Source organism: Netta rufina (assembly GCF_964035555.1).
Source record: "Netta rufina genome assembly, chromosome: 1".
Lineage (NCBI taxonomy): Eukaryota > Metazoa > Chordata > Aves > Anseriformes > Anatidae > Netta > Netta rufina.
In genome coordinates, this window is record NC_140123.1 from 117,744,120 (window position 1) to 117,766,482 (window position 22,363).

The 22,363-nt window shown below is 35.7% G+C and overlaps 1 protein-coding gene across 1 annotated transcript in view; it reads left to right on the top strand.

The window, feature by feature from the left end:
- ABI3BP (ABI family member 3 binding protein) overlaps positions 1 to 22,363 on the top strand; it is a gene marked incomplete at its 5' end in the record, with an annotated part of 147,110 nt that overhangs the window by 59,704 nt on the left and 65,043 nt on the right. Inside the window, 12 exons of the mRNA XM_084294807.1 lie at positions 893 to 970; positions 5,696 to 5,773; positions 7,155 to 7,229; positions 9,728 to 9,793; positions 10,287 to 10,361; positions 11,599 to 11,667; positions 13,034 to 13,108; positions 13,762 to 13,836; positions 15,336 to 15,401; positions 15,800 to 15,865; positions 16,269 to 16,343; positions 18,588 to 18,695. Coding sequence (XP_084150933.1) covers positions 893 to 970; positions 5,696 to 5,773; positions 7,155 to 7,229; positions 9,728 to 9,793; positions 10,287 to 10,361; positions 11,599 to 11,667; positions 13,034 to 13,108; positions 13,762 to 13,836; positions 15,336 to 15,401; positions 15,800 to 15,865; positions 16,269 to 16,343; positions 18,588 to 18,695 — 906 coding nt within the window. The remainder of the gene's footprint in view (positions 1 to 892; positions 971 to 5,695; positions 5,774 to 7,154; positions 7,230 to 9,727; positions 9,794 to 10,286; positions 10,362 to 11,598; positions 11,668 to 13,033; positions 13,109 to 13,761; positions 13,837 to 15,335; positions 15,402 to 15,799; positions 15,866 to 16,268; positions 16,344 to 18,587; positions 18,696 to 22,363) is intronic.

Consider the following 22,363-nt stretch of genomic DNA (forward strand, 5'->3'; position numbering starts at 1 on the left):
CACACAGGGGAATACCGGATTTCAAAGGATTGTAAAACAGGAAAGAATTATTGCTTGAAAAGCAAAAATACTCCCAGAAATAATTTAAATTTGTAAAATAATTGACAAAAAAACATATTGATCAAGTATAAATTTCCTTCACTCATACCTGAGAACAATTTCTACGGCAAAATGCAGTAAGGCTTATTTTGTGTATGAAGTTATGACTAAGTATGATTTTCTGACATATGGCAACTATTCTAATTTTATATTATTTAGAAAAGTCAAAATAACACATTTCAGAATAACATATTTTTTAATTCTCAAAATATTTTTTATTTACTTAATCCAAAATTTACTATTTTTTAAAAAAGAATAGTAGTCCAGAGGGGAAAAAAAAAAAAGTAAAGAATTTCTTCCTAACATCTAATATAAATCTCTTGTCTTTTACTTTAAGCCATTACTTCTTGTCCTTTCACTATACTCCCTGATAAAAAATCCTGATTCAGCTTTCTTGTAGGACTCCTTTAGGTATTAGAAGATTGAAAATCGGTATTACATTTTTGAATTTTGAAAGGGATTTTACTGTGAATGCTGAAATGCTAGACAAATGAAAAACACTGAAAGCTATTTTGCACTGTGAAAGTAATGACTCATAAAACTTGCTGTAAATGTTATTTTCAAAGCATCCTTTTTTATGAATAAAACAATACCAAAAATTGCATGCATGTTCAACATCACTAGACGGATGATTGTACTCATTGTGTAGTGGATGTTCATTGATTCCTAAAGCTCTTCAGCCATTCAACACATTGGTTTTATTTGGCAGACTGAAGTGGGCCAGAAACAAATCTGTCGTGGAACAGAACAGATGCAACTTTTTTATAACTCCCTACTATCTTTGTCCCTTTAGCTAAGAATGAAACCCATGTATGGCCTGCTGAATCCAAAACACCAGAAGTTCAAGAAATCTCCCCAGAGTCCCTTCCAGGTAATGAGAATTGTATTTTTAGAAACTCTGTTGAATATCTTTGCCACAGATACGAACTTATATTAAATTCATCTTTGTGTTGCTTAATGCAGTTGTTGTGTTACTAAATGTAGTAGGTGGAAGAAAGGAGCATAATGAAGCCTAATTAGTAGCTTTGAATGGTACCTAGAATTAGAATGTAGATAAAAATCTAAACGTAATTTTGGAATAAAACTCCGGTTGTTAAGTTTGTAAAAAACAAAAACAAACAACAACAAAAAAAACCACAAAACACTATAATAATAATGAAATTAATTAGAATAGAACAAAAATAGAAGTATAGAAGCATATCTTCGTGGGCTGATGGATATCCTGAAATTGTGAAAAATGGCAAAACAGAAGTCATCTTGTGATGCACCTTGATCTTCTGACTTTCAAGATAGAAAGAAAAAGAGGAATGCATGTGTGAGATTAAGATTGAACAGTCACAGTTCACAGACACTACAGAAAATATATATAGGAAATAAGAGATACAAGATGAAGTTATGCAGCAAAAATATGTAATGATCACTAACCGTGTTTTAGATGAAGCAAGCCGTTGTTTTTAGTATCCAGAAAATGCTGATTTTTATTTTGCACCCTGTAGATAAATCTATTTGCCAAATTCTCCTTTTCACTATGCCTTCCTTTGGGCCAAACCTTTATATGAATTGCTCTTTTCTGTTCATCCTAAGTATTAACAGTAAAACAAAAATGTTCCTTCACAGGAATATTTTATCAAAGTAGGCTCTAAATTCTAGAAGCTTAGCATATGTTTTAATAAGCAGCTCAACATTAATTGGAAATGTGTGGATAATTTAAAAAAAAAAAAAAAGTTGTGAAGAATATTTTTGTTTGTTTTACAATTTGACGTCTCTTGTAGGCTTAAATTACAAACTTACTTTACAGAATAATTTACCTTGTTTATATAACTACAGAACAAGCAATTTATAAATATATTTTACAGAACTTCACAATTTTGTGAAAGTGAGAATTGACTGCATAAATTTATGTAATCACTTGTCCTGCAAGAAATCCTAGTCCTCAGGCTTGCATTCCAATCAAATACACCATTTCTTGTGCTGGAATTTTCTGGTTAGTCAAGTTAACAGTGTGAAATCTGACACAGGGATTGATGCATCAGCCTGGGCGGAGAGAATCAGTTCATTCCATTTGCATTCCTTTGTGTTCTTTACTTAAGTACCTGCTATACAATAACTCTAATCATAAACTTCATCATCTCTAGACATATTACAGAATAATATTTTTTTGAAATTGGATAGTGTGTTTCATTATACATGGTAGTAATTGGCAACTACTCTTTTTGTAGTAGCAAATGATATATAGCTGTTTGTTACATCTAAGCATGTTCATATTGCTATCATACCATCAGTTATTTACTGAAATACTTGAAATCCTTTTCATCTTTTACTTCATGCTTCCTCTGTGGTTTTGCTTCCATATCTCTTTTCCATTGGTGACCATTCCTTTTATTCATAATTTGCTGATCACAGTACCAATGTCTCATGTTAAAGAAGATTTTTCAGGTGTGTCACACTATTTACATTAGAGAATGTATTCATTGTGATTACAGTATTTCAGTTTAAGGGGGGAAATGGCAGTACGGGAAATAGAAATGAGAGTGAATCCCTTAAAAGAAAACAGAAATTATCTGAGTTTAATTTATGTTTAGCTATTGAATATAGGCAAAAATAACCTGAATAGTTATGCGTTTGAGACAGACTTGCACAAGCAACTGAAGTGAGAGTTCTGAGCACTGGCCTTTCACACGGGTTATATTTGAGAAACAGGGTACCATGTAGGCACAATTAATTGAGCTTATCAATAAGATCTGTTACATTATATTTCATTCAGACTTACCAGTTTGAAAACCATACTAGATTGACCTGCAGTAAGACAGTCATTAGTTACTGTGAAAGGTTTAGGAACTGGCACCAGAAGTGGCAACAGAACACTCGTTTAAAAAGAGCTATGTGCTGTCTGTCATGCAAGAAGGGAAGAAAACTTAGAGTATTTCAGCAAGCAGAATTATCTGAAAAGCTCCATGAGCTGGGCCACTCTTATGTTCCACTGGGTCTTTGCCAAAGGGTGTGTTTTGTGGTGTGGTGTTGGTCAGCAACTTTTTTTTGGTGTATTTGTCAGCCAAGCATCCCACCATTTTCTTAATTTCAGGCCTCCCCTCCCTTGGCATACACTTCCATGGAAAGACTAGTTAGTAAGCTTTTTCATGCTTCGTTTTTGCCAGGCTTGTTACAATATTTTCCAGTTAAGAATAATATATTCTTAACAGAACAGCGTGAATTCATGCTTTCTTACTTTTATTTTTTTTCAGTCATGAAAATTCTGTTGAATCCAATGTGAGCATTTTATTAACTTCACAGGGAAATTGGAACTGACCAACAGTTACAAACAGCACATTTGTCTAGGACATGGAAGAACTACTTTGGAAAAAACATAACAAACAAAAACCAAAACAGCAGGTTATTTATTTATGTAAAGAATTATACCAGAAATATATCAAAGCAGACTTGTCAAATAGAGAACAGACTTGAAGTAAAAACAACCACTTGTGAATCCAAGGTAGGGTTAATGCATAGTAGGGATAGGTAGGGATAATGCATGGTAACTCCTTTGTTGCCATATTTTCCAAGTTCTGTTCTTCCTGTCCTCCTTCTGGATCCTGAAGGCTACCACTTGTGCTCACATGGGATACTTGAAGAAGCAGGATTACTGCTTCCATCAGAATATGCAAATGCTGTCTGGGGAGGAAGAGAGGAAAATGAATGAGAGCTGAGAGAACTTAAAGAAAAATAAGAAATGCTGCCTAAATGAATGCTTGCTGTGTTTCATGGTGTAAGAGTAAACTAGCTTATCATGCTTGTTATATTAATGATTTACTTTGCAGCTACCTCTGAACCAGCCCAGAAGAATATTAAACCTACTTTACCTCATACCCTGTAAAAGCCAGAGGCATTTCTGGGTGAATTACTCTTTTTCTGTAATTTAACTTTTAAGGTCTAAAGTTTCTGCTTCATGTACCACTTTATATATATTAAAAAAAAAAAGTTGGCTCTTGCTTCATATCAACCCTACACCATTCTGTGCGAAATAGAGGAGAGCCTGGTTTCTTTTATCCCAATTTTAGACATGGTTTCTCTTGTTCATCTTGCTCAGCTAACTTAGTGGCCAAGAGTCATGCCTCATATGAGTATAAACCAGCTAGCCTCTTAAAACAAACGAAAAAAACAGACAATGCATAATGAGGCCTAAATGTCTGCATTTGACTTTTTTTTTTTTTTTCTCATGGTTACGTTTCAACAGAAAAAAAAATGTTAGCTTTTGAAGTACTTCTGGGAAATTCGGGTTTGTTTGTTGTTTCCATTATCATTCTAGGTTTCTCACGGGTGAATTTTCTCCCACAACCTTCATAAAGATAAATTGCTTGAACTTCTCTGTACTGCTAAATCCCCTTTCCAGTGATGACAGTAACAACACTGTTGACTTAGTAGAAGCTGAATTGGGTCCTGATAAGGCAGCATGTGTGGAGATTGCAGCTTTTGTGGCACTACCCACCCCCCCCCCCCCCCAAAAAAAAAAAAAAAAAAGTAGTAGAATGTTTGTAACTTTAGTAGTAACTATCCAGCTATTTGCAAGCTAGAAAACAGCGTGTTTTCTTCAGGAAGTGAAATAATAAACTTAGAAATGCACTTGAGTAGTTCTTGCTTGAAGCATACTTAGTTGATCAGGGAAGAAGTATGGAGGTGAAAAAGGAAAATATCTCTTCTTTTACTCCATTTCAAAATGAAAGTGTTCTTTTATTAAGCTAAATGAAGACTAAAATTTTTTAAAGGCTATAATTATGATGCCCACCAATATTAAAGATCTTCTATAAATACCAGTTTGTGCTAAATGCAGTGTAATTCACTCTGTGGAAGGAATTAGTGGTCTTACCCATTCAAGGCTGAGAACTTACCATCCTGTGTTCCATATTAGTACGCTTTTTCATTTTATAATCACGGATTTCTGGTTTTGTGTCCTTCATGAGTGATTAAATGCTATGGGACCTCTGACAAGATGAAAAAAGTGATACATACCATAGTAATTAAATGTTATGTGAAACAGGAGGCATATAATTATGCACTAGTGTATTAAAATATGGCTAGCACTTCAATTTAGGTACAACAAATTGCTGTTTAATTAGCTGCCCATGGTTTACTCAGAAGATGTAGAAAAAAGAATAAAAATCAAAAGCTTATTTTACTGTTATTACTGGCTAAATGGAAGAGCTAGGGTATTACAGGTGAATCTGTGTTCTTTTCCTGATAATTTTTGCATGAGCAGGATTAAAAAAATAGCTGGGAATATATTTATAAATACACTATGTGATGTAATAAGTCTATTACACTTAAAAGGTATGAACAAAACTTGAGAGACCATAGCAGTAGTGCTGTTTGAACTTACAATCTTAGCTTTGTTCTTTTTCACTAACATTTTCCTTTTGCTTATGTAAAATTGCACCAGAATAAATCCAATACATATGGACTTCACGTGATGAAGTTGAGCTACTGCAGAAATTATTCTAATCAGATAGCATAAAATAGTGGTAAGGAAGACAGTGGGCTTTGAGCAGTAGATAAAGAAAAGCTCAGATGGATTCAAAATTAAATAAAGCTTCTTCTTTTCTAGCTCAGGCTGAGAGAAAGCATGGACCTAAGGAATTTAAATCAACGCCTAAACCCGAATTGCAAACTCAAAACATACTGGGTAACTAATTTTGCTGCTTTTTACCTTCTTTGTCCAGTAAATGGTTCTTTTTTTTTTTCCCTCTAGCAGAATTTTTCTACTACATCCTCTTTCTATTGAGCTACTCCAAATGAAGTCCTAATTAAAAATGTTTGATTCCCTTTGTGTTTCTAGTAACTCAAAGATGAAACGTAAACCAAAATGCATCTAGCTCTGGCTGAGCTGTGGCTAGTATGTACATGATTATTGCTAGCAGATTTGACTGGTTGATTCAATGTTATTTTTCAAAGTAATGATTTCTGTTTATGTGATCTATAAAACCAACAAAGAAAATTTCCATCAGTAAAATAACCTCAGTGATACAATTGAAATAACGACCTCAATGATTTTCCTCTGATGACAGGTTCATTTAGGTAGCATCAACAGTAATGCAAAAGGAAAATTTTACTTTGCATGTGACAAGATGTATTTGTGTTTGTCCTGGAGACCGAAAAAAAATAAATAAAAAATAATAAAATAGCTTTACAGATTTTTTTAATATTATTCTTATTATTTTCAGAGTTTTCTTGTAATGAAAGATCTTAACTTCTTATAAGTATTGTAATTAGTTTTGTGATTTGGAACAGCATTTATTTTCTTTTTGCATTCATAGTTCTACGCTCTCCAACGTTGATTTTGTTGTCTTTATTTTAATCCCCAAACTATGCAAAATTATGAAACCAAACTGTTGGTTATTTATATATATATTTTGATTTTGATTTTCTAAAGCACAAATGGTATAAATACAGGATGATGATTCATAAAGGAGAAGAGTATGAGCTTTTTCCACCACAGAAATACAAATGTTCCTTGTGAAGAGGACTGCTAATGCTTCTCAATAAACATCTTTTTACATATTCCTATTGATTCATGCTAATGTCATACTCTCTTTTGTCTCTTACAGTTGTCAGCAGGTTTCCAGAATTTACTGAAGTTAAAACATCAATCTATTTTTCATGCTAACATTTAATCAGTTTTTAAGCATAATTAATCTTGCTTGTTTGTTGTTGTTGTGCTTTTTAAGATGAAGATATGAAACATAATCCGGATGCGTTACTACTTAATTTCAAACTAGGTGACCATAGTTACTGATGGATTTTCATTAGTAACTTCCTCTGATTGATGATTCTTAGTATTGTGTTTGGGGGAGAAAGTGTGATTTCATGCAGATTCCACACACTTTTTAAAGTGACTAAGATGCATGTGCTTGTGTTTGTTGTTTTTTTTTTCTAGGTTGGAACCACTTTTTTTGTTGTTTAACATCATTGGTTTCAGGAGTGCTTTATAAGACAAATTATACTTCCATACTGTTCCTTGCAGCATTCTTTATTAAATAAAGCCTTGATTATTTCTTTTATCATAGCTTCTAATGAAATACACCCACTTCCTTCTGGATCCAGAATCTTTGATGCTCCAAAAAGTCCGTTGACACAACTTGGTAATAACTTTGTTTGTAAATTCGAGTAAACCTCCATGGAAAATTACCTGTAATACTTGATATTTGTTGTTGTTGTTTAGCTGATAGGTTTTAACACTTGAACTGCAATAATATCATTCAGTAAATGTAAATTATGGCAGCAATTAGATTTTTCTTCGCAAAATTTGCAAGTTTCTTTTTTCATTCTCAGTCTAGTTTTGTTTTATTGTAGTGACAGGCTGTAGTACTATATAGTACTATGAGAAGATAAACAATAAAAATTAATTGATACAGTCACTTAGTCAGTTGGAGGAGTTGTTACAGCTAGACCAAAGCAAACCAAAGCTATAGGCATGTCAAGGAGAGTTTGGGCAGGGCAGACCTGCCAGGCCTGGGTCCTGAACTATGTACAAAGTTTATGGCATGCTACCAGCAGTGGCAATACCATATTACAGGGCTATACAGTTGCACCCGTGCCATTACAGATTGTGGCTTTCTTTTCACTAGATAACTGGAGTAATCTTATGTCAGTATGGATTGGTATTTCGTTAAGCCTTAGACAAGAAGTTATTGTGTAGTGCTGATTTATTTAGACAACATACTTTTACCTAATGCACTCTGCCAAATTTTAAAATAATTTCCAGGACTAGCTCTTGCTTCTTGAAGTGCGTATTTGAACCAAGCAGAATATGTGAACGATCTTCACAATTTGTTACAATTTTTGAGAACTGTTTTCCAGATGTGTTTGTGGGAATGGGGATACATAGTTGTTTTCACTGTAGTGAAATAATTTTGGTTAAATGCTGGTAGAGGTAGCATTGGATAGAAAGTCGTTCGGTGTTTTAAGAACATATTTGATGGAAATGTAGCTTAAGACCTGGAAATTATAAGGGATAAGAAGTATTTTTGCTTTCTGCTGGGGAATAATGATCTAATTTTATGCTGGTATCAGCGGTAAAGGTAAAGTAATAACAATTGAGGCAACATAAGTGTTTTAGATATTTATTTTGGTCTTGTTCTAATGTATTCCATTTCTGCCAAATAATTCCATGTAGCAAAAACTAGGATTTAATTATGTGAGGCTGGATCCTGCCATTGGGTCAACTGGAGCATCTGTGCTTCCAGTGAAGTCTGTGCTGAACTCAGATACTGTGTGAAAGTGACTGAGTGGGTCACATATGGGAGATTCCACTGCACTGTAAAATCACCCTGCATGTTGTGAACGCCTAGGGTTATAAAATCAGTGAAGAAAGCAAAATTTATTTCCTGATGTTTAAGTATATGTGACCTGTATTCTGCCCTAGTTCCCCAGAAAGCTTTTTTCTTTATTTTTCTATCTAGACTGTACCAGAGGGAGACATCTCCCTTATTTTATAAACTAAATATACTGACCACACAGAAAGAATTCAAAACTTTCTGAAAAGATAGCTTTGTTAACATGGCCTTACTGTTCTGTTGCCTTTGGGAGAGCTCTCATAGTTCATACATAATGGATCAAAGGAAGCTTTTGTTGACAAAAGCTGTGAATCATATGGCTTTTGTTTGTATTATTTTCATCTCTATAGAAATCATTATGGTAACCTGGGATCATATTTATTAGTATGATGTACTGGATTGAAGGCAAATGGGAAAGCAGATCCAATATATGAAACACAAATGTTCACTTTTTGGATTATATTCATATTGTCTGCACTAAAAATGAGCCCCACACCTTGTTTGAATATTTTTTCGCGATCTCAAAGAAGACGAGTTTTAAAATTCTAGCGTAACTGCTTTTCAAAAAAAACACCTTGTTTTGATAAAGAGCAATTAAACATAGAGATGGAAATTTTCTCTTTCAAATATATTATAATTCACACAGGCATTAATGAGTACCAATTTGTTTCCTGGAAGGAATGGCACTCACTGGCCTGTACACATGGTTGACTTTTAGTAGGATCTGTTTGTTAGAAGCAGAACACTATTGTAAAGCCCACACATAGTGGAAATGTACTCATCTTGGACTTTAGGTAAGAAAACCTAATTCCATCTTGATGGCTTGTGTGCTTTTACAAGAACAAGCACATTTCAGTTTACCCATGCTTCTAAGTGAAATAACTTTAAGGGCTTTGTAGTAGTATTCATTATAACATAACAAATGAAAGATGCTGTTCACTCACTTCCGTGATTATTTCACTGACTTCATCTTACCTACTCCTTTTTGCTTTTTCTATTACGCCTTCCTTTAAAATAGCTATATATAATGAAATAGTAACCAGTTGGTACACGCTTGAAAGTGTTATATCAAATGCGTTTGGGTTGTGGATGCTGGACAGTGAAGAAAAACCTCTCAAGTTAGATTCAGCCTGATTTGATGTATGACAAAGTTTGAATAGGGTAAAAATATATAGAAAGAAGAAAGATTCAAACCAAACAAAAACTTGATAGTTACAGTTAAGATTAAATTTCATACCACTCTGCAGGGAGAGTGTCTACCTGGTTATCTCACTTTTTTTTTTTTTTTTCACGTTTGCTCTTAGCTACTCAGAGTCCAACCTTGAAATCTGTATTTCTACCTTCAGCAGAAACCAGAAAGATGGAGATAGGTAATCAGTGGATTATTTCCATATTTTTTCAATTATCTTTAGCATCACTTAGATCTGCAAATGGTAATTTCAAGATCTGCCTTAGAATGTTGGCTACCAACTCTCAGAGCTGCTTATTCAACATTTTTGTCTGTGTAATCATTTGAAAAACATATTTATTACTGGCTTAAAAAACTGACTGCTTAAAGATAATGTCATATCTTACTGTGTTCTCACTTACTGTAAAGCTCTTATCCTAGAAAATTTAATGAGATAAAATTTTCTTGCTGATAAACATTCTTTTGGGCATGTGGAACTCAAATTACAAGGCCAGAGGACTCATCATCCCTTGTTGTTATGACACAGTTGTCTTGCACCTTACTTCCAGGCAATGTGCCATCTTGCTTAGCTTTGCATTACCATCATCTGGAATTTCACAGCCTTCACAAAGCTATCTTATGCTAACCCATTAAGTCACAGGTCTCAGCATTTTAAGCTCAGATTCTTTTTTCAGCTTTTGATGAAACACAGCCTGTTTCTTCAAGATTCAAAACATCTGGTACCACAGAAGTGCAACCAACCAAGTCTGGTAATGATTTCTCCTGAGATTAATTCTCTTGACTGTTAGGAATTTTCAGAAGAGACATAGTGCTTCTCATTAAACTGTTCAGTTTGACATCATGAAGAATAACTGCAGATATGGAATTGCTATACGAAATTACAGGATTCTAAATGATGTGGTTTTTTTTTTTTTTTTTTATGAAATACTGAACTACTGGTTTGCTAGGTGTTTTTATTATCTATTTTCATGTTTGGCTACAACATGTAACTTTAAGCTTTGAAACGGTATCAGACTTATGGTAAATGCCAAATTTAAATAGCTCTGTCCACACCAGAGTTTTGTAGGTAGAGTATCGTGACTTGCTGAAGTGCTCAGAGTCCTAAGAGATGAATGGAAACTGCATAGTCCAACACAGTTTGAAAATATTGGACTTCTTTTAGCCTTCCTATGTGAATATAGACGTGGTTACTTTTAAACAGCCAGATCTCAAAACTGGTACTATGAAGACAATGCTATTGAAGATTTAAACACTGGCTACTCGATCTTTAGAAAATGTCTCTGATGACTTTACTCTTATTTTACAGATAAAGAGACTTGGGTGTTAAGAACTGGTTATTTGTGTGGGGCCACTGACAGTTACCCAAAAGAGAAAAAAAAAAAAAGTATACAGAGTCAGTTGGATAGATTTCACTTCACTAGCATGCCAATAGTGAAATGCAAGATGCATATGTTTTTGGAGGAAATCCATTTTTGAAGGAAATCCATTACTAAAGGGAAGATCAATTGGAAGTGTCAGCCACTCAAATCTGACAAAAGACAGTTCATTTGTTTCATTTGGTACCATTCCTGCTTTGTCATACTTTATTTCTCTAGTTTCAGCACCAGGATATCCTCCTGTTTGATCCCTGGAATCCTAGGGAAAAATTCCATACTGTTCCAGTCTGCTGATTTCTATTCATAATTTGTTCCCTTTCTTCTTTGAGCTGCCTTTCTCCTTTTTAATGCAAAACTTCTTGTGTGGTTCTGCTTACAGTTTGGTCATCAGTTGCATTATGCATCTGTGCATAGTATTCTAAATAAATACAATTGTTTTGAACTCATATTTAATTGGTTATGCTACATTTGAGAGTCTTACCTTTCTGGAGGATATCGTGTTAAATACTAGCTAGAGATTTCTTCAGCTCAAAAAAAAATGATAATGCTGTTGTAGATGGTTCTTTTAATTTTAAAACAATATGGCATGATTTTTGTTTTTGTTTTCCAGCTTCGTACGGTTTTCTTCATGTTACTTCTACTCCTCAAACTTTTACAGCTTCAGAAATGCCAGACACTGGTAAATTACAGTAATGTTATTTCAGAAGCATAACTTTTTTTTTTCTTTTTTTTTTTTTTTTTTTTTTTGAGGGGAGGGGTGCCGAAAAGTTTGCTATTCCCATATTTATCGTTTCAGACAATTATTCCATACTGCCTGCATTGGCTGTTGACCTATATGGTAATTTTTCAAATCCTATAACAGTGCCATAGCTCCTGGGATCAGGCACACCACAGATGAAAAGCAAGACTGCAACTAGCTTACAGATACGTAATGCAGCCTGTGTAAGGCAGTATTGATCTGACAGGTTTATCAAGAAAAGATCTAACTTTTACAAGGCTGCAAAAGTCGAGTAAGACTGATATAGTCAAATAAGATATACTTTTCCAGTGATAAGATTTTCTTTCTCACTTTCTTTTAGTCTGTCTTTCAATATACATGTTCGGTATGCATTTTGCTGTGATTTTTCATGCATATTTGCTTAAAATGAGAAAATAAACACATCTCAGTCAAGACCTTTCTAACAAAGCTTTACTGTGAGCTACAGCTGTGGGGATAGCTTGTTATTTCTCCTAGAGCTTTTGGTAATGTGAGGATGCTTCATATTTGTAGGTGTTGCTTGAATATGACCTAATAGGTTCATGAGAGTAGAGGGCAGTGAGGAAAAGGGTAGGAGCAGATGTAAGGGAAAGGAAGCAGTTCATTGTTGAAAACTTAGAGCAGTAAAGCTGTAGTTTATCAAGTTATCTGCTCTATAACCTACTGGCTCGTGGCACCTGAAAACAGTTTTCAGGAGTTCAATTTAGTTGCACCATTCTATAAAGCATCCTACTCTCAGATAATGTTTTTTATTCAAATTAGTTCATTGTGTTATATGGGATACCTGGGCCCAAGTTGGAGTGAACAAAAATTGGCCAAAATTGAGAAATTTCCTTGACCTAAGTTATTTAATGAAGTGGTACAGGCAGACTTTCATCTGCTGAAAATACACTTGTTTTCTTAGATTTTATGAAGAATTCTTACCTTAATGGAAAGATGTGGAAAAGCTGATGATGGAAAATTTTTCATCTGTTTTTTTTTTGTTTGTTTGTTTGTTTCAGTTGCTCTTTAAGTCAAATCTACATGTAACTATATATACACGTTAGTTTTCAGTCCCTTTGTAAACATTTTTACAGATGAGAAAGTAAGATAATGTCTTCAGCCAAGTAGGTAAAGATGGTATTTAAAATACTCAGAAAAAAACAAAGAATGCTTTGTTATAAAAATAAATCTATCTTAACTTCTACAGAGCAGTGGAAGGTAAATTTTCTCTCCCTTCCCCAAATCTTCCTCCTTAATTTATTTACATGAAGCTGTTTCTCAGGTGTATTTACATTTTCTTCTGCAGCTGGATATACTACTGATTTGGAGATAACCATGCCTGTAGTTACCACAGAACCTCATTTGTTAGAAACAACATTGGGTAAAAGTGATAAGTTGCCTTTCTTTAGTTTTAATGATTTACTTTCCATTTCTATCCTTACAGCTGTTTTTGGAACTTTTCCTTGCTTTAGTTGTCACCATCCCAGTAATTCATACCATTTATTGCTGCAATTAACTCGACTCTCATTTGCACTTGTCATTCATTGTGATAGATGGGGGATTGAGGGGCCTTGGAATGGGCTGTCTTTGGTTGGTTTTGGTTTTCTCATTATTGAGGTTCCCAGCTGTGGAGCTGCCTTTCCAAGTTTTATTCCTGTGCTAAGAGCACTTAACAGTGGAAGGTAAAGAGGGGCTTAACATATACTTGTGCAATATTTCTGTGAAAAGATTGTTTTGACTGGCTTTATGTTAGCTGGCCCACTGTCTGCTTTCTAAATCAAAAGGTGTTTTCTTACTACCTCCAAATCTTAATATGTGTTTTAAGATTTTTAACCAGCAATAAGAATTCTCACTGCTTCCATTTTGACACGCACACCAACCACCAGTTCATGAGACATAGTCATTCCTAGCTGGCTTGCAGGCAAATTTCCCTCTACTTCCATCTTAACAACGCAACTTCTGTCTGCTGAGTCATGTGCTATCTGTAGTAGCCCTGAAGTAAGTAAGTCTTTTAACAGAAGATTATCTTTTCAGATTTAGGTGAAACGAAGCCTCTTTCTTCAGGATCCATAACATCTGGCATGCCAGAAATGCCACCAGTCTCAGCTGGTAATGATCTCTCTCTTCACTGTAGTTCTCCTGACATCTAGGCAGTCTTCCAAAAGGCACAGTGGCACTTTGTTAAATGGAAAGTTTATTCTGACTTACACTGTTGTAACTGGGGAGTACACACTCTGCTCTGTAACTGGTGGGGAGACAAGGAGGCAGAGGGAGAGAGAGAAAAACCTGTTGTATCTGCTGCAATTTCAGAGAAGTTTGGAGTGGAATGGTAAAGTGATACAAAAGTAAATTTTCTTATGTTTGTAAACAAGTAGCAAGATTGTCCTGTGCTGTTTTGTCTTAACATTGTTCTGTAAAGGATTCTATATCCAGGCCTGTTCCTTGGAATAGCTCAGTTTCTATGATTCTACATATATTATCATAAGATAATGCCATAAAATGTCACATCTTGCTCTGAATTTAGAATTCTGGGGTGTTGTTTGGACTGCCGTAGCAAGACAGTAGGGATCTCAGGGTCATTTCAATGTCTGTAGGAGACCTTTGGTTTCTTCGTTTTTGTTTTGGCCCGTTTTCTGTTAGTGGAAATACCAATTGTCTCAGTGATGTGATCAGTCCCATTTAGAATCAATAATAACGGAGATGCTTCATTGTTGAGCTTCTTGACTCCTCCATGTAAATTTTCTGCTCAAGAGGCCCTGTTCACTAAAATGTTAACTGTTTGTGTTATACACGTTAATGCAGCCAGCCTACCTTGCTTTAAGAATGGAATAATACTGTGACAAGAGCAGGTATTTATGTAAAATAGCTGAATGTAACGTGCACTTCATGTATTTCCAACTCCATGCTGGTACTGCTTTGAAAAACACTGTTCCTCTATAGAATCTGAAGGCAATTTTCTGGTTTGATCTTAGCTACTCAGAGACCAAAGGTGAAACCTTCTCCTCCTTCCGTTGCAATCCAAGTAACAGTGGAGGGTAAATACTTTTGTTTGTCTTTCTGTTCCCCTTCCATCACCTGATGTCATTTTCACCTGCTTTGAGCGATACCTGGGTTTGTTAATGTACGTTGGCTTGAGAAAACACTTGCCATGCTAGTTCCATGGTTCTGATGGCTGAACTGCTGCTTTTGCTGTCACCTGCGAATCATTTGTTTGCAGGGCCATTTGGCAGAGAGTCTATCAGACCATGCCTCGCTTGTCTGTGCGTTTGTCTCTACATGTGTTTTTTCTTCAGAAACTTCTTTCTAGAACGAAATGTTCCAGTATGGCAGAAAGCTAACTCTGCTACTACTGGTGTTGCTGTTGATGCGGTGTAGGTGTCCCAGAGCTTCCTTATGGGGAGCCAGTTAGCCCTTTTTCCTCTCTTGTTTCAGAGACTTGAGCATTTAAGTTCTAGCTGGATGAGTAGGGGTGTTGCCCATTGGCTTGGGGACTACCGTAAGGGAAGACTTGGGGTTTCCAGATGTCACGGGGATTAGTGCGGCCTTAGGTAGCCTGTTCTGGCAGGGCTGTGCAGGTATCTCAAGATCATTTCCATGTCTGACCGTAGCGACCCAGAGACGGGCTCCGGAATCCACCTCGTCTGCTTCACCGGAAACCACGAGGACTGTGATGGGTAAATAGCCAGCGATTCCCTTCCTCCTTTGGGTACTCGGGCAGTGCTTTTCCCTGCAGAGTTGAGCCTGTTCTGGTGTTGGCAGTCCTGAGCAGTAGGTGCATGTTGTAGCTGGTCCCTTACGGCTCTTGGATAAGAGCTACACATTTAAGCTTTTGGATTCCTTTTGGGGGCTCATCTGCAGTATGGGCCTCCTCCAATTCAAGGTTTCCTCTGTTACCTGGGGCTAGCTCTGCTGTTTGAAGGACAGGAGGATTGTTCCAGGGAATGGGATGCTGTGATGTGTACGCCTGCCTCAAGCAGGGCTCCATCTCCCTGTTTGTTGCTGCATCTTGATATCGCCTGTGTGACAGCAGTCAACATGAGGACCTGAAGGTGGTTTTTGTGTTTGATCTTAGCTACCCGGCGACCAAGGCTGAAATCTACCTCTCCTTCCCCCCTGGCAACCCAGCAAACGGTGACGGGTAACTAGTAAAACCCCTTCTTCTTCATTTTCTCCTTTCCCTCTCTCCCATTCACATCCTCTGTTTCAGACCATCCAGCATCATTGTCATCTGCCACAGAGAGTACAGATATTTGTGGGTGCAGCTTGTTTTGCAGAAGCGCCTGCTGCATTTGTTACACAGTTGTGTTGCTTGATGCCCTGCTTTTTCCATTGTTTGCGAGCATTGTCTGTGGGGAGGAAGCGACAGCTTGTCTAGAGGACAACATGTTACTGCTTCTTGCTTTCAGCTCCCATTTCTCTACTGCTTCCATCAGAGGAGGTGTCTTTCTTTCTCAGGCCCATTCAAATGAGACAGTGTGCACACCAGCTGGGCAGTGATGGTTCTTGTATCATTTAAATAATGTGGCACATTTTTTTTCCAGCTTCGAATAACCTTCTTCATGTTACTTCCACTTCCCAAATATCTTCATCTACAAAAATGTCAGAGACAGAGACTGGTAAATTATGTTTGTTTTATTTCCAATCCTTGATCTTTCTTGATATTGAAATAGTACTATTCTGATGTTTATTTCTCCTAGCTTTTTAATATTGCATGCAGTGGTGTTTTATTTGTTCATTAATGCTTCATGTTACATTTAATACTTGCCAGTATCCAGCAGATCTGGCTTCAAGTTAAGTGATGTATGCCTACATCACTATGTTCAAGTAAGTAAAGTATGGTCTAGCCTTTTCAGGATAATAACTGAGGGGTTGGAGAGGAGGGTGGGACAGAATTTAGCAGGTGAGACAAAAATGTCCAGCTTGATGAATTTCAGGTTTTCATGATGATGATTATCCTTTGGGAGGAAGTGTTTTGTCTTTAGCTAGTAGGCATTTCTTAAAGAGATCTTGTAGCTGAATGTTTGTTTCCTATTACAACTTTTTAAACTAGTCTCTGGAAAAGGTAATATTCCAAAGACTGCTGTAGTACGGATTTTTGGCATTAAAGATATTTTTATGGTTGTTTTTTCTAACCATTAATTTTTTCTCCGTCTTTATAGAAAACGTAGTTTTTTTAGGCAGAATATGTGCATTTATATTTGAGCATGGGATTTTACCCAGAATCTGGTCATAAAAAAGGTAGAGAGCTTCCAAGATATTCTCAGCTGTGTTTCAGTTTGTGCTAGGACAATTTAAACAAGGGGTGCTTTGTTGCATTGTTATATCAACCATTCTCTTTTGGGGGGCCAACTTTAAAATTAATTATCTCAATTCAGCAATATAGTGTGCTCAGAAAACAAAGCAAGCATATGCAAAACTGGCTTCTGAATGAAAAAGTAGTTGGAGCTATTGTGGCTTACAAAGGACTCTCTCTGTATTTCCTTTTCTCTTGTGTTTCTCATTACCATACCATACGAGACTCTATCTTGGGTTTATTTATGTGCTTTCCATTCAGCTGCAATTAAAATTGAATTGGAAATATCTTTGTTTATGATTTCCCAAGAAACTAAGTCATCAGCAACAGTTATGGGTAGCAATCACATTCATTTGATCTGTTTGGAGTCATATTTTTGTTGTTGGATTTTGTTTTTTAACGCTTCTGTAGTTCTCTGCATCATACAAAGTCTTTTTCTGGTACTGACCTACTGACTAATGACTGTCAGAGCATATTAGTGTCTCTTGCTGTTCCTTTTTTATTTAGTTAGGTTTTTGTTTGTTTTCCTGGAGCTGCAATTCAGCTCAATTTCCAGGAGCTTCAAAATGGAGAAAGCAAATTCCTAGATTATAGGAGTCCTGTCTAATAGAGAATAATTAAAAGAATTTCACTGTTGTCATAAAATAGTAATTTCTCAGCTGACTTGCAAGCCATCTCTCATTTTGCTTCCATTTGGACTGATACTGCCTGGATGGCTTATTTTCCTTTACCAGATTCCTCCTAATATTCTGTTGTCTTTGGGGTTGTTAGAACATTTTAGGCCCAGATTTTCATTTCAACTTTCGATGAAACCCGGGCTTTTTCTTTACATATTCAACAAGATTCAACATATCTAAAATGCTTAGCGTTCCATAAATATCATGTGGCATATCTAGTAATTGGTTATTCTGAAATACATTCAATTGTCTTAGAAGCTGTGGGTTGATTAGTGTACTAGATTTAGTATGGAATACTTCAAGAATTGCAGAGAAAAAAAAATTACTTCCTAAGAGCATCATTCATGAAGGTTTCAGGACTGCATTTAGCATAATACTGTAGTATGATGTCATCTCTTCTTGATGTGTTTATAAGAGTATGCTTCAATATTTTAAGGGCAATGAGCATTAACCTTACTAAATGGACTTAAGTGTTGTATAATGCTTGTGTGTCAAAGATACACATCGTATGACCTGACTGAAATACCCTTATTTGCAGATTTGTTGAACACACAGAAATTACCTGGAAACCATTGGTGCTCAACGTTTATTAAATAAATAAACACAATAGTAGGAGTCTCAGGAAGGATTTGGTCTTTAATTTTAAGTGCCCAGATTCAAAAAGGCTGGTAGTATAAATACCCTGAGAAATTAGTAAGGTCAAGTGCTGATGATTTTTTATTTTCATAGTTCTAAAACCTAATACATCAGCAGCTTTTTGCATTTGTTGCTATATTAGTTAAATGCAACTTAGTAACATAGCTACAGAAAAAGTGAATTTATTAGCAATGTATTTGTGAAAGGCAGTGTGATCTAACATCATGAGGAAATGGTGTATTTCTCTCTTACAGTAACTGTTCAAGCACCCTTCAAACTTGTTATATCTGACAACAGTAAAGTGGAATTGAGTGAATCATTAACATTTTTTGTCATCTGGGGTTTAGCCTATTACATCATACGTACAGTACTCATGTTTTCCCTAGTATTTTGTTAAACTTCAGACAATGTTCCTTCAGTTTCTCATCACCAATACGTTTGGAAATGTCTGAGCTTTCCTCTGTTATAAAACTCATACTGAACACAAACATGATGCAGCTGTGTTGTTGCTCCATGGGTGGCACTGACAGTTATCCTGCCTCCGCATTAGTGCAGTGTTTTTGTTTCCTTTTCAAGTTGAGAACTGTATGCTTTCCAAGGTCATTTCAGTCACATCATATCTTCATCAGATGGAAAACTTTCAGCAGCTAATCAGGTGTGGCATTATTGCTCTCTGTGGTGTGTGCTGTCAGAACTATCACAGCATTTTCCATAGACGTAGAGAATCAGACAATTTGGATTTCTTATTGCTTGTGCTTTGACTTTAATAGGTCATGAATGTTCCTAGTATCAAAAGCACCTACTTCTCAGTTTTTCATACAACGCTGCCCACAGAAGTAGTCAGAGCACGTTTCTATCACTGGCTGCATATTTTTTCCAACAGAAACAGTGACCTTACTGATTGGGTAGAAACTGATTTTTTGCATCTGTGTTTTCATTAAAATATAATCACAAAAACTTAGATGTTTTTAAGCCATTTTACACCAAAGGATGATCGTTTTTGGTATTTATATTAAATGAACTTTGTGGCAGCTGGGGGAAATTAAGGTCCCTGGGCTGAATATGCATCTAGCATCAACAGGAAGTATGATACAACCTTTGATAACTCATCTTCTCGAAACAGCCTGCCTCAATGTCTTAAACTTCTCTCATTTGGCGTTAGCTATCTAGAAACCGGCACTAGAGTTCATTCTTTTTTCCTTCATAGCAACCACAAGGGCAGTACTGGCTAAATAGAATAGATTCAGTAATTATTTACATCATTTTGGCATTGCTTTTCAACAGGCAGAGACTTACTTAAGCATATTGGCTGCCAAGTGTCTGCAGCAGGCTTTTTCTTAAAACTTTTATATCGGCTACTTCTACATGTATGTAACTTGTCATACAGTTGCTACAAATACATACATATTTGCCAATAATTTATTTAGTTTTAAGCTACTGTTCTGATTCCAAAGATTTTAGAGATAAGAAAAAAAGAATTGGTCTGTAGGATGAGATTTTGAATTGTGATCCTGCTTTAGGTTGATACCACATGGTTTTGTTAGGCAGACAACCATTCCCACAGGATTTTTTAAAATGCAGACTAGCTGGATTTAATGTGCATCCCACATTGTGTCTGCTTTGGTGTGCAGACAAAATAAAGCTTCTTGTAACAAACCATTAGTTTACTCTGTCTCTTTGTCTAAAGAACATCTACAGGCTTTTCACCAAGCCAGTTGTATAGGATTTCCAATCTGTGTGCATGCAGTGATGTTTCTAAGTGTAATTAAGCCCTGATTCAGCACGTTACGCCTAATCTCAGATGAGAAGGCATTCGCAACTCCTTATTTAAAAGGCTTATCCTAACTAAAGGTGGGGGGAAAGGGGTTTCCTGTCAGGTGTTGCTATTGGATAGAATTTGAAAATCAGATGCAGAAAGTTGGTCTTGTATTAAATGCTTCAAAATTAGATTTTATGTGTCAAAAAAAAAAAAAGTGTATATATATACACACACACACAGAACAGAGTAAGCTATCATAAATATCACTTTAAAAATGTACATATAAGAAATTTAAAATAAATGTAGCCTTTTTGGCTCTGCTAATAAAGGGAAAAAGATCACCTTATTTAAAAACTAACCTGACTCATTATTTCAAGATTGTTTTCATATTTGATCTTAGCTACCCAGGAGCCAGGCCTGGAATTCACATCTCTTCCCTCCATGGAAGCCACAGAGAGCGTGATGGGTAAATAGCATGTAATTCCATTACTATTTCGCAATTCCTTGCCATCACGTGGACAATGCTAAAATTCATTCAAACACATTGCTTTGAAGACTACTTGATAAAAGGCGCTTTTTAAAAAATTTTTATTTCTTCCCATCTCAACCATTTCTTTGTAATCAACTTTATTTCAAAGAATAGGTACTTAAAAATCAGTAAGAATAATTCTACCTAGCATGAGATATCAGAATTGACCTTACTTCACCTCATGCCAGCTTCAGTGTTCATGTAGCACCTCATTTCACAGTCATCTCTAAAGCTGCTGCTATCTTGCTTGATCACATCCGTGTTGTCTTGAACTGCTCAACAGCTGCTGTTCAAATACTGTGGCTCTGAGGTCCGTTTTCATTTTAACTCCAGATTTTATTTCAGCTTTTGATGAAAAGCAGCCTGTTTCTTCAAGATCTGAAACATCTGGCATCCAAGAAATGCTGTCAGCTGTACCTGGTAATAGTTGAAAATGTGGTTTTAAATAAAAATTATGACACAGATTTTATCATACTTTTGGCATGTTATTAGTTAACATGAATTAGAATAACTACAGAACTGTAGTAATTAATTTGTTCTCTCAAATACCAGGCTAACTTAGGAAATTTTTTTATGATACAACAAAATAATAAGCACTCTTTTCTGTCCTTGGTCTACATTCCTAATATATTAAGAAGTCTGTATTGCAGTGCTTGATGTTAATAAGCTTTAGCATGTCTGTACACTGTTAGCATGAATTAGCATGAACTGTGTGAAGGAGCTACATCAGTTTTGTTAGCGTTCCACAGACAGTAACTTGTGAATCCTTAGACTTTAGCAAGGTACTTATATAATTGGAAGGCCACTTTTTTTTTTTTTTTTTTTTTTCCCCATGGCAGTTCTTCCCTCTGTTGACTGAGTCCCGCTGTATTTAGCTTGTAGGAAATTGTTCATGATCCTTTGCTATCCTGACATTCTGTGGAAATAATGCTTATGCAGTTGGTCTTCCTACCTGTTCATCTTTATTCCTTTCACTTTAATAAATTAAAACAGTTTGATCAATCAGATGAATTTGCTTAGACAGTTTAAAAGCTTAATGTTAACATTAGAAATATGAGTCAATATACAAATACCTGTATTGACCTAATACAGATTTTTAAGCCTTAAAATGGAGCATGCACGTTTAGTAAGTTTTGGCCAATGTGACTAGTTCCTTTATTCCAGCATTTTTGGTTCAGTAAAAATAGTATTAAATCTGCAACATATTGGCAGTGCAACATGAAATTAAGCAACAGCCTGATGCTTTACAGATGATGATATTCAGCTGCAAATATAAATGTAAAATAAGTAAAGGTAACCTAAATCATTTTGTGGGATTATCCAGTTTGCATGGAGATGAATGAATATGGAAGGTTTAATATAGCAGGGAATAGATCCTTCAATCCCTTCATTCAAATATCTTCAAAGCAGTTATCTAAGTTAGACATTTTGCTTTGCTGCCAGTAAACAAGACAGGATAGGTCCAAAGCTAATGGGAATTAAAACATGATTATCACATGCATTGCAATGCATTGCTTGAGTACAACTTCTTAAACAGCTACATAGCACTGTAATTAAACAAAATATTTGTAAAAAAATTGCTCCACTTCTATATAGTGTTATCAAACACTCTGGAAACCTGTTATTGCTAGACTCCAATAAAATTTAACTTGTTAGATTATTTGCACGATATTCAATAATTAATCTAAAGCATATATAGTTTTCCTGTTCTTCCTTGCCAACGTTTATTCTGTAGGGTTCTT